The 18,234-nt window shown below is 42.7% G+C and overlaps 1 protein-coding gene across 2 annotated transcripts in view; it reads left to right on the top strand.

The window, feature by feature from the left end:
* The window catches only part of PLPP3 (phospholipid phosphatase 3), a 51,517-nt gene extending 33,576 nt beyond the window's left edge, over window positions 1–17,941 (top strand). For both annotated transcript variants that reach the window (XM_075832682.1, XM_075832681.1), the window contains exons 3-6: window positions 666–946; window positions 1,519–1,576; window positions 9,795–9,971; window positions 16,296–17,941. In XM_075832682.1, coding sequence (XP_075688797.1) covers window positions 666–946; window positions 1,519–1,576; window positions 9,795–9,971; window positions 16,296–16,409 — 630 coding nt within the window. In that variant the 3' untranslated portion in view covers window positions 16,410–17,941. The remainder of the gene's footprint in view (window positions 1–665; window positions 947–1,518; window positions 1,577–9,794; window positions 9,972–16,295) is intronic.
* The last annotated feature ends 293 nt before the right edge of the window (window positions 17,942–18,234 follow it).

Raw genomic sequence — 18,234 nt, 5'->3', positions numbered from 1 at the left:
TGGTTCATGGGTGGTTGGATACTCTGAATAAGCATTACTGTGCTACAGGTTCTATAAGCCCCACGTAGACACTTGTATCTTCACATAATCCCCGGGAGCTCAATTTAGTCTTTTGGTCGTCATAGTGATAGAAATGACGGATATATTAATCTATAAAATAGGTGACAAGGAGACTAGAGCACAGTTCTTATGTTTATTGGTGATATTTTAGATTTTGGGTGAAACTGCTCTTTAAGTTTCATCAACTCAGTTTAGACTCATGGTGCCCATATGGACAATGTTGCTCCAGAATGTCCCGTCTTGTGTTTGGGTGTTCAGTCTTCTGAATGGATCAAGGTTTGGGATTCTTGTGATTATCTGTATTCATCTTACTGGTCTTCCTCTTCCTTCAACTCTTCCAAGTATAATGGTCTTCTCCAACGAGCTGAGTCTTCTCATAATATGTCCAGATTAAGTTTATGCTTCAGTCTGGTCTACCGGAAAGTTGGGCTTGATCTGCTCAAGGATTGACTTTTTTGGGTCCTCCGACATGAGAACATCAATTCTTTCGATGAACTGGCTGCTTGCGTTATAATTGGTGGTGGGTCGTGTTCTTCTTCCGTTTATGTCTATAACATAATAACACATCTTGCATTTCTGTAATGAAGGTTCGCTGTCTTTTGCAGATCATAGTGGGTGAATTCTTCCGGATATACTACTTGAAGGAGCGTTCTTATTCTTTCATCCAGAATCCCTACGTCTCCGCCCTGTACAAGCAGGTTGGGTGCTTCGTCTTCGGCTGTGCGATAAGCCAGTCTTTTACGGACATCGCTAAGGTGTCGATTGGACGTCTGCGTCCCCATTTCCTGGAAGTTTGCGATCCAGATTTCACGCAAATCAACTGTTCCCTTATATACATCCAAGATTATAAATGCAGAGGTCCGGAGAATAAAGTCATTGAAGCAAGGTATGTGATATGCTGCATGAATGTCAAGTATTTGCTCATAGATGTGACTAGTTGTTGGCTCAGGGTATTGGGAGAATCAGTGGTGTATATAGAGAAGTAGGGGCCCATAAATAGATTACAACGGGGCCCCTCTTCTGGTGCTGGTTCAAACTTGGTTCTTTTTCTCCCATTTCCCCGTTCATTGTAGAACAGAAGGGCAATGTCCACCAGGCCAGGTCCCCTTCGCATGTCTGTTCACACCCGCCATGGGTTTGGGCCAGCTTGAGTGGTACCGCAGGGGCAGTCCTTTGCCATTTGTAACCTTGTGTAGAGTTACATCCCAGGAGGTCTTACCCCCTCTTCACTGATGACCGGCAACATCCTGTGCTGTAATAATGAATCATTCTGAGGATATGATTGTGTGATCGGGTCCATTATCTCCCAGTAAACATTGTATGACATTCCTTCCATCCCTGACAATCTGTATAGATGTATTTATACCTGTACATGTACTAAAAACTGATTAACATCAAGATAAGGCCATGAGTCAGGTCAACGTCATGTCTCATCTTATCTACTTTTATCTTTTACAGAAAGTCGTTTTTCTCCGGCCACGCCTCGTTCTCCATGTATACCATGCTGTATTTAGTGGTAAGTTATATACGTTGTACAATACATGGCATACAGTTCTTCACCTTGTATTTAAAATGTGGTCAGTGGAGAAACCAGTGGTTGAGCCCATCTCCAACTTCCCACCCCCAATCCTAAAAACAAGGGGTTCCAGACTCCATTCTTGGTGAAGAGTGTCTACAGATGCCCGGTCACCCTCCATTACAACGTACCATCTCTACCAAGACTATAAATTCCTTTAGTCTCTCATTTTATCTTTCATCAAAATTGTTGTTTCACATAAAGTTTTAGTTAAAGGAGAAGACCACATGTAAAAATTTTAAAGGGGTGCTCCACCTGCCAGACACCTACCAGTATTTTGATTTAAAAAAAACTCTTGATATAATTATAGCAATGATTTATTTCCTTTAGACACCTGTAGGAACTGTGGATATGGCTGAACTACGCTGTACTGATTCCACCATGCAAGGGGCGGGGCTTGTACAAAAGGGGTGTGGTCACAGTGAATAGGTGATTTATGTCAATTGTAGGTCTTTTACTATGAAGATGAACTGCTCTACTGCTTCATAACAAGTTCACATCGTTTTGTTCCAGAGCAGAGGTTGTCACTTCCCCTCCCCCACATCGCAGTGAAGGCCAGACTAGGAGAAGCCCAGACTAGGAGAAGCCCAGACTAGACTAGGAGAAGCCCAGACTAGGAGAAGCCCAGACTAGGAGAAGCCCAGACTAGACTAGGAGAAGCCCAGACTAGGAGAAGCCCAGACTAGGAGAAGCCCTGACTAGGAGAAGCCCTGACTAGGAGAAGCCCTGACTAGGAGAAGCCCTGACTAGGAGAAGCCCAGACTAAGAGAAGCCCAGACTAGGAGAAGCCCAGACTAGGAGAAGCCCAGACTAGGAGAAGCCCTGACTAGGAGAAGCCCTGACTAGGAGAAGTTTGACTGCTTGAAGCAAAGATTGAATAAGACGTATAGGAGTCATAGTGATAGCACCTATGTATAATAATATTCCGGATGGAACATATGACTAACGCTTTACGTATCTAGATAAAATTGCAGGAGAGTGCGAGCAGTAAAATAATTCCTAAGACGACCCTCATAGTGTTATAACAGGGATGTTGTTTTCCAGCTGAGATTCTTTCTTCACTTTTACAGTATTTATTTTGCTTAATGTCTGGAAAATGATTTGAAAGCCGGGCTCGCTGTAAAATATTACCTGCTGCAGGTGTTAGAGGGGAAAGGTGGTGCTGAATTTCCTTCGTAGTAGTGTAAGACCCCCACATCCCCCCATCATAGTGTCTGTGAGCAGTTATACCCCCATCCCTGCTCGGATACTATGAAAACATTTAGCCAGCTAAGCCCCTCTATAAAGGCCGTCACTTTTATTTCTAAATGTTTTTGTAAGCTCCCTCCCCCAACATTTATTAAAACAGAAGTTGACCTATTTCTTTTGCTGAATGAAAGTTTTGTTTTGCCCCCCTGACTTCCATTTTCTGAGGTGTCCCGAAAATTGAACAGTGAGTTCTATTTATAGAAACGTTTTTCTATATTTAATTACAACAAAAATATACATTCATGTGTTAGATAGGAGACTAAGGCGATTAATGTAGATTTGCAACTTTTTTTTAGATGGGGGGGGGGGGGTCAGCAATGGTTGGTACCTAAGTCACCTGGAAGCCTCAAAATGTATCTCCACTTTCAACAAACATATAACAATGTTTAGGAACCCGTAAAAAAAATCATCAATGCTCCACTCACATCCAAAGCTGCCTTCAAAATTCTGCTGATTGACCCTTGGAAACAGGCTACGGTTTATCTGTACTCCAAAGTCAGTCATGTGACCTAGAAGCTTAGCTCTTAGGCTGGGTTCACACGAGCATGTTCGGTCCGTGATGGACGGAACGTATTTCGGCCGCAAGTCCCGGACCGAACACACTGCAGGGGGCCGGGCTCCTAGCATCATAGTTATGTATGACGCTAGGAGTCCCTGCCTCTCCGTGGAACTACTGTCCTAGCGTCGTACATAACTATGATGCTAGGAGCCCGGCCCCCTGCAGTGTGTTCGGTCCGGGACTTGCGGCCGAAATACGTTCCATCCTTTACGGACCGAACATGCTCGTGTGAACCCAGCCTTATAGTCTTACTCTTATAGGAGCTCCAATGCACTACACTCTGGTAGCATGAGCATTTTTGAATGCAGCTCCGGATGTGATTGGAGTAAAACAAAAATAATGTAATTTTTCTAAAGAGCTCCTCAGCGTTTGTAAGCAATCAATGCAGTTTGGCAAGTACCTTGCGAGTTTGGCGAACATTCATCTTTTCCTTTCAGAAAATTACCACGGCAGAACCTGTCCCGTCAGATATGACATCATCGCACTTGGCGGCGAGATAGTGATAGAAATGGTGTTTTAGCGCAGAGGTGCCTGGCGTATCGGATTTGTTTTCAGAGTAGTGTTCAGATCTTTGGACGCTGGGGGATAAGATTGTTCTGCGGGTTTATACACGACTAATATCTTAGAGACAGAAGGAATGAGAGAAGACGACTTCCTTATTAGTATGAAGCAAAATATGAATCATGAGGCCGTTCACCTGTCTTAAATAAACATTACGATAAACAGGTCAATGGCTTGTAATAAAGCCACGCCTGTCACTTTAAATGTAACGTTAGCCTTTTATAAATGATTGCTCCTTAAAGGACGCGTGTCACCGGCTCAGACTGCCCTTAGATTAGGGCATCTACATGTTGTCCTATCAAAACCTCACCAGTGGGCACAAGTCCCTACACCAAATAGTCCCTAGAAGAGCCAATAAAGGGACCAGGATCTCTGTTACCATGAGATTCCTGTTTCTGAGGAGTCAGTGCTACAGAGAGGTGTGTCATGTGATGTAGTTTGGCTCTGCTGACTGGCTGAAAGGGATTATTGAGGGGAGGGGCTTGATAAACTTTTCCAGCTCCTGACTGGCACTTTAGAGGGGAATTTAGACTAAACTTCCCTCTAAAGTGCCAGTCAGGGGCTGGAAAACCGTTTATCATTCGTTAGTGCTCATAATTGTGCCCTCTAGTTCTGTATTATTAGGGCATCATCTAAATGTAACAAGGGTTTGGGTTGGGGCAAATTTCCCTTTAAGGGCCAGTTCACACTGAGTTTTTTTTGGAAAATTTTTTAAGCGGAAAACGCGCAAAAAAACGGCCGATAATGCCTCCCATTGATTTCATGCATAGGCATAGGCTCGCGGAAAATCGTCTTGCGGGAAAAAGAAGCGACATGCTCTATCTTATGTTTACGTCTCTGACCTCACATTAACATCAATGGGAGGCAGAGAAAGCGTATTTGGCAGCGCTCAATGCCGCAGGTGAAAAACGCCGCATAAACGCGGCAAACAGCGTGCAGGCAGATGAGAATCTGCCTCAAAATTCTAGACGGAATTTTGAGGCAGAATTTCTGCCTGCAAAAAGTTCTGTGTGAACAGGGCCTAAGTTAACTAGAAGACAATCCATAGAAATCGCATTGATCCTTCGACACAATGTAACAAATGTTGCTGAATTGTATCATATAATGACATAATAGTTACATTGTCGTCATTAACATCTTCATTTCCAGCTCGGTTGACCATCAGATTAGTATTTGGTGATGTATTTGTCCAGGAAAGCTGGGTGACCATCAGTATGGCTGCCTTCACAGCTTCCACAGGGTTTATCACCCAACTTTTCTTGACTCCTGAATGGTAAATCTATCTAGTTCTGCAGTTTCTATTACTGTGATTCATGTATAATCAGGTGGATATCCTACTCATGTATATGGGAAATCTAACAGATTTCCTATTGCGGCCATATTGCATTTTTTTTTATTCTTGTTATTCTAAATGATTGATACATCTGGATCAGTAACAGAAAGGCAGATAAAAAATATTAACCCCCAGGTACTTCCCGTGTAGAAAGTCCTGAGATAATGTCAGATAAGAGGTTAATAATTCAGCAGACAGATCTGTGGATTCCTGTTCCGCGTTGGCGCCTGAGTGGAGTTATTGTTTTTCAGGTGTTTCATTTCCTTATTTCTTCCCCTCGAAGAGCAGCGGCGCCCATGTCACTTATTGATCGGCCTAAATAACAAAGGCTCCTGGTAGTGATCTGGGTTTATTGCCTTTTGCAAATATAAAAAATATCAATTACATGCCATAAAATATAGACGCGGTAGTTTTATATTAATAGTGGATCCCCAGCCCCCCCCCCCACTAAGACCCCTCTCCCTCAGTCTAATCTGTTCTTCTCACTGGTGGTTTAGAATAAAACTGTCCTTGCACTAATTGATATAAGATTCCCATACCCTAGGAAGTTTGTGGTCATACACAGCAGTTAATCTAAACATTCATAGCAGCAGCAGTGTAAAGCATGGGGGAAAGAGGACGTTTCAGGTTTAGTAATAGCCGGTAATGTATCAATGTATAACTAAGGAGATTTTTGATTCATTAGTTTGGACATGTTTGTACTTATACACATTGGCCAATCTGAAGAAGCAGAGCTGCAGTGTAAAAAATGGGGGAGGGACAGAGCAGAGAATGTATTGCTATATAACTAGGTAGATTTGACACTTAGGAGTCTAAGAAAGCTAGTTGACATCCTCTATGGGATCTATAATGGTGGGCAGATGTGAGTATAGGTTTGTGTAGAAGATAACTGATCTCCTGCACCTATTGTGGGATAATCTTAGTCGATCACTGATTACTTTTTGGGAATCTGGTCTGTTAATCTGGGAGCGGGATAAGAGATCGGATTACCTGCTGTCCCACCACACCCTGGGGATCCCTATCTGTGGCCATTGTGCGTCCTTGTGATGGGGCTGATAATAGGGACTGATGGAGTCTGATCCGCCTCCGCGGCAGTCGACATACATCATAGGGACCATCCCTTACCCCATGTAGACGAGGCCGGAGGTCAGGAGTGCCCGGCCCGCAGCCTGCGTTGACATGACTTTATTCCGGGTCACTGTTTAATGCCACAAACGTTTCGTTAGCACTTTAATATTTGCTCTGGAAGCTGAAACTCCTTCATTAACAAACAATGGGAATTCCAGCAGCTCTAATATAAACAGCCGAGCTGCGGGCGTGCGGGGTCAGCAGCCAAATATAGCTGCTTGTATCTCCAGGGTTTATATCAGGCTGTTGGGAAACTACTACTCCCAGCAAGCCATGGAGGCCTCAGGGTCATCTAATTATTAAGATTGCCATTTTTTCTGCCTTCCCACAATGACCTGCGTTGCTGCCCCCTATAGTCCTGCTCATCCAGAGCTTCCTGGTTTATGAATAGAATGCCAGTACTACAGTGTGGACTGACACACAATCTTGAGAGAAGGTATGGGTAATTCTTTATAACACATGGGGGTGGAACTCTTCATAGCAGTGCAGATTTATCTGGGTTTCAGGGTCCGTGGAAAGCTGGATGACAAACTCCACTGGCAATGATTGGGTTATTTTCTGTTTAATTGTTGGAGGGGGGGGGGCATTGCTTTTACATTTTATGCTAGGGGCATTTCATGAGCTGGTCAGGACTTATCGGTTACACATTGACTCGGAGGACGTTGCGCTGCATTTATCAGAAGTCATGTACCGATCATTAATAGGAAAAGTTCTGATGGACTGGAAATAAACTCCGGGTCATCAGCGTTACATTTTCTCTTATGTTAATGCAATGATCCAACGAGATCCCCGTGATCACATGACTGCGTGTATAAACTAAGACTACAGCAGAATAAGGCATTTTACGGGGGACTACAAGCCCCAGCATGTTAAATAATACTTTATTGGACAACCCTGTGGGGGTTGCAATCAATGCACAAAAAAGCCTGAAGGTGAAAGCCATGCTATGGGCTTCCAACTAAAAAGTGGGTCCCAATCAGAGAACTCCCATCTATCCACCCCTCATATTAAGAAGTTATTTAAAAGAGCCTGTCCCTTTAATTCCCTGTTATAACATAGGACGCTCAATAATTTAAAATTTTTGCTAAATCCCCCCCAAAAATCCATAAAATCCAGTTCCTGTCATTACTCACTCTTACATGGGAGTCACCTTGGATTTTTATAGGGGACGGTAACTAATGACCACAGCGCTGAGTAAGTCGATGACAAAGGAAACATCGGGGCCCCGTGTCAAAGGGCAACACTAGGAAACGAAAGCCGTCGTCATATAACGTCATCCTAAAACAAGCGAAATCCGTCATCTGTCTGAGGGCCGGGGAGAAAAGCTGCAGACCTTGCAAGAAAAATTGGAAATTAGGGTTGAGACGGAAGAGGTCACAATATAAACAGATGCAGGAAGCCGAAAACCTGCCAGATGTAGCAAAAAATTATTTCAAAAATGTCTTTTTTTGGTAAAGCTGGGTGACAACCATGACAGATCTTGATGCAACTGGACAGATATAAATGATGCATTCCCACTCTGGTGTGCTGCCATTCAGGAGTCTAGGAAAGCTGGGTGACAACCATGACGGATCTTGATGCAACTGGACAGATATAAATGATGCATTCCCACTCTGGTGTGCTGCCATTCAGGAGTCTAGGAAAGCTGGGTGACAACCATGACGGATCTTGATGCAACTGGACAGATATAAATGATGCATCCCCATTATGGTGTGCTGCCATTCAGGACTCTAGGAAAGCTGGGTGACAACCATGACAGATCTTGATACAACTGGACAGATATAAATGATGCATTCCCACTCTGGTGTGCTGCCATTCAGGACTCTAGCAAAGCTGGGTGACAAACAGGACAGATCTTGATGCAACTGGACAGATATAAATGATGCATCCCCATTATGGTGTGCTGCCATTCAGGACTCTAGGTAAGCTGGGTGAAAACACTTGTGGATAATGTAATCAAAGCCATATTGGTAGTCACCCAGCTTTCCCAGGCACAGGTACAGTGTAGCGCTTGATCTCCCGGAGGATCTGCTGCTGGCGACTGTATGAAGTCATTTATAAATATACAGGTCACCTCCAGCCGCGGCGTCCAGGCCGTTCCCTCGGTTTCCTTCCTATAGGAAGGGTGGGGTCCATCGGGGGTCTTGTCAGCTGCCGCTGCACTCATCCCAGCCTGGTCATGTCCAATAGATTTTAATTTTTAGAACAAAAGTGTCCAAGTTCCCTGCGTCTCTTTCCCTTTGTTTCAGAAAGTTCCCACAGAATTCTGTCAAGCGGAAATAGCAACAATGAATCTCTCACAACATATATAGATTCAATGTATACACGCATATCATGGCCAGCTTGAGGTCTTAGAGGGGATGTCCAGAATTAGGGAAAACAGAAACAGCACCACACCTGTCTATGGGTTGTGTGTGGTATTGCTGCTCGACTTCATTGAAGTGACTAGAGCTGAGCTGTAATACCATGCACAACCTGTGGACAGGTGTGACGCTCTTTTGGGAAAAAAAGCAGCCATGTTGTCCTTAAATTTTGCAACAGGACTCTACAAGGGACCCTTCCGTATTAAGAACCAAGAGTCTCATCATGTAATGCTATTGCGCTTTTTTTTTTTTTATAGAAATCTAGCACAAATTACATTTTTTGTACTTTTTCGTAACTTTAAAAATATTGTTCCATTTTTGGAAATTATACCGATAGTTTTAATGTATTAAAAAAAATCATTTATTCTCAACACCAGAAATGACAAAACCCCTACGACTTAAATCATTTATATAATTTTTAGATCAATTACAATTTTAAGCATTTTTGTAGTTATGTTTTCTAAAAATATTGACCTGAAAATTGTAATTTTTAAAATCAAATTTTCCCCAAAAATTTTTATCTGTTAAAAAACGGATGCACTTAGCTGAATGGCAGGACGATCGGGAAATAACGTCGCGCCTCAGAGTTTACATTGTACAATCGTTTTGTTGGCCTAGATATTTACCAGCCGTTAGCCTCCTCCATACTGACGGGTCTTCCGGCCTTGACTTGCCTTCGGCCTCCTTCTTCTTCTGCCGCCGCTAATCACAGACATTTAGCTCAATTAAGAACTTGCTGAAGGTTTAGGAAAAAATAACGTCTTATTAGATCAGGTGAAGGACGATGAGGGACCCTTCAAATGTTTTTGACTGTAAAGTTAGGAGCTACCATGTTTACTCTTCAGTTGATGTGTAATAATAGAACAGCGCCCCTAGTGGCCACCATAAAATACAACCATAATATTTATTTATAGACTACTATTTATTTGGCTACAAACAGTAATGATTGTTTTCTTTTTTTTCCAGTTTTACCTTCAGTCAAGATTTACATGGAGAGGTGCCCGGCTCCTACGCCCCCTGCTGCAGTTCACCCTTCTTATGATGGCCTTCTACACAGGGTTGTCCCGAGTCTCGGACCACAAGCATCATCCCTCCGACGTGCTGGCTGGATTCGTGCAGGGAGCTGTGGTGGCTTATTGCATAGTAAGTATCGCCCATGATGGAAAGTTCAAGCAGGAGATTAAACAGTCGGTCAAAATTCCCATCGATACAAGAGTTTGAAGTCTGTCTAATGGAAGAGTCAATGAGCTGTAACTAAAGCCACCCATACACTTTACATAGCTGTCGGCCGGGTGCCCATGTGGCCTATAGCTTTTCCTCCCGACTCCCCCTTATACATCCACGTCTCGTTATTGGCCTAGAATGAAGCGAAATCTAAGTGTCACATTGTTGCGTGTCCAAACACTCAATGTATCAAGGGTAGATCTGTCCAACGTCTCTTGGGTTTTGGAGGTTCTCCGGTTCAGGCCACGTCCATAGATCAATGGAAACCAAGAAGATACATTATAATTGTTGGAGAAGATACACAACATCCTAACCTTGAGTTGTTACAATAATAATTCGGCCATCAGGTATCTTCCCCATCTCCCCCCATTGAGATGCCAGTTTGGATCACCTGAGCGGGGATGTTATTTCTATGGAGGTGGAGATGAGTGGCTGCCAGACACCTCTGCCTCCACTTATCTCTGGAGAAACAAAGGATCAGACAGATAAAACTCCAACCTCTCCGACCTCCTGTTTCCCTCAGAGGGAGACAATCGGGTATAGTTGAACTATAGATACAAGGTTGTTGCCAGATCCCAATAAATTTGGCGGATCCACCAACAAAAATGGAATATGTTTGGAGAACTTCAGTTAGAGAATTTCTCACTAGAAGTATCTGCCCCCTGTGCTGTGCCAACTCCTGCCTCCCAGGGGAATTTCTGCCAGCTTGTTTACATTGGAGAAAAAAAACAAAACCCTCTTAATTGTAGATTTGTGGAGATCCGCTGACCATGATTGCGGCTTGTAGCCACAGCGCTTGTTCTCAGGCAGTTTACACAGCAAGCAGTGGTCAGACCGCCGTCGCCTTTTTTTTTTTATGACCGGCGAGCCATGTGTTACCATTTAATTTAGGAGCTGAGGGCAGAAATGATCATGTAATCAGGTTGTGTCTGCAGTTCTATCTGAGCTGGAGGCTTCGGGTCAACAAAAGAAAAATACGGGCAAAAATGCCCAAGATTACACCGGTCTGTAAAACGCAGCAACTTCCTCACTTGTAGGTCTGAACTATGAACTTTTTATGGGGGATTTACTTGGGATATCGAATTTTTATGAAGTCGCTTAGAAACTACCTGGAGAGAAATTTGGGGACTTCTCCCCTGGCCGGAGGCCATCTCTTTGTTACCATGTTACGAGTGCTACAAGGGGATTTTTTTTGTGGCCTGACTAGCCACAGAGGTAGCACAAGATTCAAGCCCTATGACTTTTTTTCCGCCATGGAAGTTTTCAGGTCATGCAGACGTTGTGGTCGCAATGCTTGCGCACATTATATGACTTATTGCCCTCCCATGCCACTATGGATGCCAAGGTGCCTTGTAGCCCAAGTAATAAGAGGGTCTTAAATGTATCTGAACCCTGTTGGAATCCCCTTGCTTGGCAGCGACATGGCCATTGAGTCCCTTCAGTAGAACCCCTTCCTATAGATTGTCACCATTGTTGTCTCCGCAACGTACAGGTGACGTCTACATATGTCATCGCCTGTTTCTATGCCGACCGTGCCAGTCTTGTAAAATGTTTGGGGACAAAGCAGTTTTTATGGACTGACGTATGACAACCGCGTAGGAAACAGCTGGTCCTACACATTGGTCGTAAACTATTGTGTGTCCTTACACAATTCCCTCACATTGTGTGTATGGTACAAATCACTTTAAAGAGACAGGAACGTTGAGATTCACATACTAAAAGTTTCGGTTGTGCTACCATGTTGTTGAAAATGGCGCCACCTGTGATCAATTTTTAAATAGTTGATTTGCATTTTATACTTTGGTTGCAACTTTAACTTTAACCCTATAGCACCAGTCTAGCCTTCCACACACTTCTCTTTTCTTGTATCACCTAACTGCCTTATGGCCATCTCACACAAAAAAATTTGGCGCTGTTTTTGACGCGGAAACCGGGTTTTTTCCTGCCTGCATATTCCTCCGCGTGAACTAGGCCTTAATTTTTTTTTGCAATATTCAGATGATAGCGCATTCTTCATACGCAATGGGGGAATATATTAAGTCTTAAACTAATTTACGTGGGTGGAAAATGCGCCATATATATATATCGGGGTGCACACATCTTAATATATTTGGCGCATCTTTGGCTGTCCGTGCGAGAGAAATGCAAATCTGCACCTGCCATGAGCAGGTGTAGATTTGCGCCATAACTTACGCCGGTTTCTGACGTTAATTTTGATAAATCTGTTGTTTCGGGGGAGCCAATGCCCCTTCAGCAAAAAACACTTTTGGAAAGTGTGAGAAAAGAGTCGCAAATTTTACAGCAACTATGACGTGAGCCAAAATGTGCAACTTTTTTATACCAGAAAATATGATCTGCGGGCTTCTTCTATGTTCTACACAATCAGCAGCCACCAAGATTTTTTTTTAGGCGTATCTGATTTCCATGGGTCGGAATGGAGACGCGTGTCACTAGGGACGCATTTTTGGTCGGATCCGGAAAATAGCAGTAAAAAGTTTTGGATGATATTCTCTCAATCAAAAATTAAATAATTGACTCATTCTGGGTCTTTGTTGGACTGAGCACTGACAAGTCATTGTGCTGGACGCCGCCGCCACCGCCGCTATTCAGAAAACGTCTGTAGACAAGCAACAGGCTCTTCAGTGTCACACAAATGTCAGGGTAGATGCGGCGCTCATAATCATCTCCGGGCACGGACTGAGGTCATTGCTCTTGGACGTGGGGCTGAGTCTTTTTTGATTGTGGGTAATGGTGGCGTGATGAGATTTCACCGCCGGCGCTTCGTGCTGTCATAAAATCATAATTCTATAGGAAATGTACACTGTCATCGTCAAGGGGCCTGCGGCAGGATGAGAGCACACGCTGACCTTTATCATATCCCATATGGTTAAAAAACACAGCATCTCACCAGCGGAACAAAGACTTATTGTCTTATCCCAACATGAGTCACATTTCAAAAACATCCCCCCCCCCCCCAAAAAAAAGTCCTTGAGTCAGAAATCCTATACATCCCTACTGGTTGTCACCCAACTTTCCCGGAAAAGTGCATAACAGAAGGGGACAACCCAATGTTGTTATTTTAAAGGGACACGTTCCGTAAGGATCTGGCCCCAGGTAACTCTCCAGAATCCAAAAATTCCAAAGTCAGCAGAAATCTATAATATTTTGCCCTGGCAGCCGCTGTATTTCCCAGAGACGTGTTTGGTTTCCACTAAAATGTCCAAAAATAGATGAAGAGGTCCAAAAAATGTACAATTCGACACATCAGCCGGCAATGAATGCACATTCCTATCCATGAGAAGACCTGGGGAGTTTATTTTAAGGGTGGAGAACTTCAGTTTGCAGGAAAAGGACCAAACCCAGTAAAAGAAGCTTTCCTCCTTCTCTCCCTGTATTCACCGCCCTTTATTGTGTGCCCCAGAGAGGAGTATTCGCAGCCCGGGAGAGGTTGTATTTCATGAGCGCTGCCAGTTGTTTATTTAACCTCCAGCCATTGGGAAATGGTCGACAGCTGCTGAAAAAAGACAAAGTTCAACATATTAGTAAGTTAACAATTCCAGACCTGTCACTCCGAAATACCTGGGGAAGCTTGGAATGAATTATTAACGGCTGATGATTAGAAGAATATTTCATATTTATAGTAAATTATTCCATGGGCCGTGCTTTACACTACAGTCACCTCCAAGAAAAGACGTGGTGGCCTTCATAGACCATTAAAGGGGTGGTCCAAGTTTTGATAACCCCATTTAAGAAACAAGGTCCTCACCCCAACCTTCTTTGCTTGTTTTTCTGCTTGCTTAGCAAAACATAAGAGTCCATCCATCTTACCATCCATCCAGCCAAGAATTCGTCTATCCACCTATCTAACCATCCATCATCTGTCCATTCATTCATCCGTCTGTCCATCTGTCCTCTGGTCAAAACCAGAAGAATGACAGGCTGGCCATACATACGATAATTGCCAGATGAAATTAGTTTAAAGACTATGTACACTATCGCAAGCAAATTAAAATTTACAGCTCCTATATGCGCCTATGTGTCTCCATGGTAACAGACCACAAACAAACTTTGTGTAGTCTGACCCTGCAGTTATACTTTATTTCTTTTGTCCCCTACTTTATGCTAATTCAGTAGATTAGGAAGAAGTACAGGACAGATAGAAGGGAATATGACTTCTGTTCCCCTTTTTCCATGTCTGTTCCCCCTGAGGTTCCTCCTTTGGGAGGGTGATCTTCTGCCCAAGATCTCTATCGCTACTTATTTCAAGTGGAAATAATTGAATTGGCCATGAAAAATCAAACATGGTCCATCTAATTTCCTCAAAAGTTTATGTCCAAGGATGTCCCACAAACTAGTGAAAAACTTTGGGATCCATTGAGAGAAGCTTTACCCCTCCAGTAGAAGAGCCTCCAAGGGTCTTGACTCTCGGCTGATTTGAGAAGGTCCTATTTTATTGGGTGATCAGGTCCTAAAAAGGTCATGTAAAAAGTAATTGTCCTAAACTGGGTGTAATGAATAAGTAGAGGTCTCGCTGGTGCTCAGAAATGCCGATCCCCGATGTGATTGAGAAGTGATCGCCATCATCCCTTGTCTCCTATAAGATTTGTTTTTCCTCAAGGTTCTCATTTTCCTCCAATACAACATCCAACTTGAGACCCCCCAATGCAAAGTCTTTCCCAAAGTCCTGCCCCACTGTCAGACACCATTGCTGTGACAGAGAACATTTTGGGGTCTTATCAGGCTCTAGGGCCCAGGGGGACTGCTCCTCATCTGATTATAGGATCAGGCCATAGAATTGGGTCAAATATGACGAGCATTTAATTGTTTTGTTTTTTCTGTGCCTTCTACAGAAGTATCAGTCAAAGTGCAAACGTCCGTTGTGACCTCTAATTAAGTGCAGGATAAATAAGCCCGCCCTGTGCAGTAATAAGATAGAGGCCGTCTTGTAATACTGAGCAGTAAACCACCAGTGACAGATGACCCCGGAGGGGGAGACTCTTTTTTTGTTATCCTACACATTTTTCCACCCGCATTGTGTGCTGTCCCCAGCTGACACTTCACACTATGGGAAGTTGAGTGGACCTGGCTGGTGATTTCCCCGCACACACCCCTATGTTCCGTTCTTACTGTATCCCGGCCCTGATATGTTAAATGTCGTCTATTTCACATCCTGCAGACGGCTTCCGGTATTGGGTACTCAGGATACCATGGCCAAATATCTCTTCCTTCCATTGGTTTTGACCTAGATGTCAGCAGGGTAAAGGAGCTTGAGGCTTGTGGAAATATAGGATGACGTCCATTCAGCATTATTCCAGCAGCGGAAGGAGGACTACGGCCTCCCCTAAACTAAAAATTGGCTGATAGCAGGAAACAATAGATTGCCTTCACAGCAAATACAGATAAGATCGGCATTAAGATATTCGATGAGTCAGCCAAACCTGCCAAATTCAGTGGGACCCGATGACTATTTTAAGGCTTCGTTCACATCTGCGTCAGGGCTCCGTTTCGACGTTCGGTCTTAGCTTTCCGCCGGAACGAAGCCCTGGCTGACACATAGGTTTCCGTTTCCATCACCATTGATTTCAATGGTGACGGATCTGGTGCCAATGGTTTCCATTTGTCTCAGTTCTGTAAGGGTTCCGTCGTTTTGACGGAATGAATAGCGCAGTCGACTACGGTATTGATTCCGTCAAAATGATGGAACCCTTGCACATCGGAGACAAATGGGAACCATTGGCACCGCATCCGTCACCATTGAAATCAATGGTGATGGAAACGGAAACCTATGGTTTCCGTTCGTGTCAGTCACGGCTCCGTTCCGACAGAAAACTCTGACATTAAGTTGGAACCTAACCCTGACGCCGATGTGGACAAAGCCTAATATGTATGGGGATTCACCAACTCTCCTCCAACGGCAGATGTCGGGGGAAGAAGGATCGGGCATACTGGATTTCCTCTACCCATTGAAAACACTTGCTCAGCCGAGCGTGCATGTATAGGGGGAAGTCGGGAGGAATGGCGGTCGGTCTAAAAAACGTTAGGCTGACAGTTATACAAAGTGTACGGGCAGCTTTAGTGTCCCTTTAAGCTAAACCAGTGGTGGCACAACTATTAATCCTGGTGGCCTATAGTCCATTATGTCTATTTTGTTTTAATTTTTGTAATTTTTTTTGTTTCTGTGTTGTACGATATAAAAATGTTCTCAATTTATAAACTGGTCAATTAACCAATTTTTTTTTTCAGGTGTTTTTCGTATCGGACCTCTTTAAGACACCGAAGAAAACCTGCACCACCCCTCCTCCTGTGAAGAAAGACTCTCTGTCACCTGTGGACATAATTGACCGAAATATTGTATAAAACCACCGCCAACCGATTGCAGAAGAACTTCTGACAGTGAAGTCATTGACCTGCTGCTCTCCAATCTCATCAGACAGTAGAATGTAGAGAAAGACTCTTTGACCCAACCAAACAGAGACTCCAAAATGAAAAAACAATATGTCTGCTATGAGGCCTTTCGATTGCAACGTGGCAAAATGTGGGGGAAGTTCAGACTAACGGATAAGTGATGACGAAACGCGGAGTTGGAATTCCAGATGTACAATTGGTCTTTATCTGTTCATGTTTTAATGGACAACCTATTGTTCATAAATTTATGAACTCAATTTTTTTATTTTTTAACAAAAGGGAGTCATCTTTGACTATAGATATTCTTGGCTCGAAGTAAAGCTGATAATTAACGATAGCACTATATAGATCTATAAAAAAAAAATAGCACTCATACGTGGTAAGGAGACTATCCGGGACCCATGGTTGGGGATGGTGGCTCTATTATTGACCGTACCAGATGGGTCTTCTTACACAAATTATCTATGTAAAGATATATATAAAATGTATAATGGACCCAACCAAACCCGAGTCAGGCATTGCCACTAAGGACATCAAAGTTGACACCCTTTCCGTATCTCTCTAGAAACCGGCAAGAGCAGAACGTACCCAACCCAAACCCAACATGTTTCTTGGCCATAAGATGCTAAGAAGGTGGAAAACCATTAGTGGCCTGTCTTGTTTGAGACTTTTTAAGCACTATAGACTTTGGGTTTGATACCCAACGTACATGACATACAGCAGTTTTTGATGGGTACCGCTGGACGGTATGCGAACCTGAGTCAATTGTAGTCTGTCCAATTTCGTTGACGTTCATTGATAGTCATGACATTTCACACAACAGTCATACAAAATGAAGTGTTTTCCGAACCATCGAAAGTAAGGATTTGAAGGCATATATAAAAATTTTTGTAACCATTACAACCTTAAAAGGGACTACACAAATAGTTTAAAATTGACCACAATGTTAACAAAAAAATAAATGAAAAACAAAATCCGTCCTATCATTTCAACAATAGCAAACAAGCTAATTTTTTGTTTTTATATGATATATGATATAAATAATGTATAAAACAGTCAAAAAAATTAACTATGTAAAAATATTATTTTTGAAAAAGAAAAAAAACCACAAAAACAAAATAATTTTTAGATATATCCACTATGATCATTAACGGTGTCTCTACCTGTGTTATTATTTTGCTGCTTAAAAAGAAAAAAAGCAACAGTTTAATTTTTTTGTATATTCAACTAAAGTCTTTTTAGATCTGTGGTAGTAATTTCACACTATTAAATGAAAGCAATAACTAGTGGCAATTGTATAAAATGAAATAAATTGTCAGTATTTTTGTAATGTTTCATATTGTAAAGAAAAAAAAAGAAAGAAAAAAAAAGAATATTATTCGAATGCGTTTTGTAGAACACAAAATCAATATTTTTTTTTTTCTTTTTAAATCGCTGTACAAAGATGCTTTTTAAATAAAAGCTCATAATGGATAATTCTTCTATCCCTTTGTGTATTGTCTATTGTTATATTCAAAATTCAAGAAATTAAACAACCCCATATGCTAATTATGACCTATTGCTCCGCCCTTAGATTGGTTAGAAGTCATGTGAGCCTCTCTGATGTTTATCATTGGCTGGGAGAGGTCACAATACCTTACAAAGCCAATCTAAGTAATGATACAATGTTACTACTTCACTCATTTGCATAACAATTTGAATATGCTAATTAATTCAGACCTAAAAGGGCCAGCCATGGATGTGAAAGGGTCTCACTGACACAGGTGGTCAGTTTAAA

This window comes from Rhinoderma darwinii, chromosome 7 (assembly GCF_050947455.1).
Source record: "Rhinoderma darwinii isolate aRhiDar2 chromosome 7, aRhiDar2.hap1, whole genome shotgun sequence".
NCBI classification, from domain to species: Eukaryota; Metazoa; Chordata; class Amphibia; order Anura; family Rhinodermatidae; genus Rhinoderma; species Rhinoderma darwinii.
The sequence above is the reverse complement of the archived record's forward strand: the minus strand, read 5'-3'. Positions and strand labels throughout refer to the sequence as shown.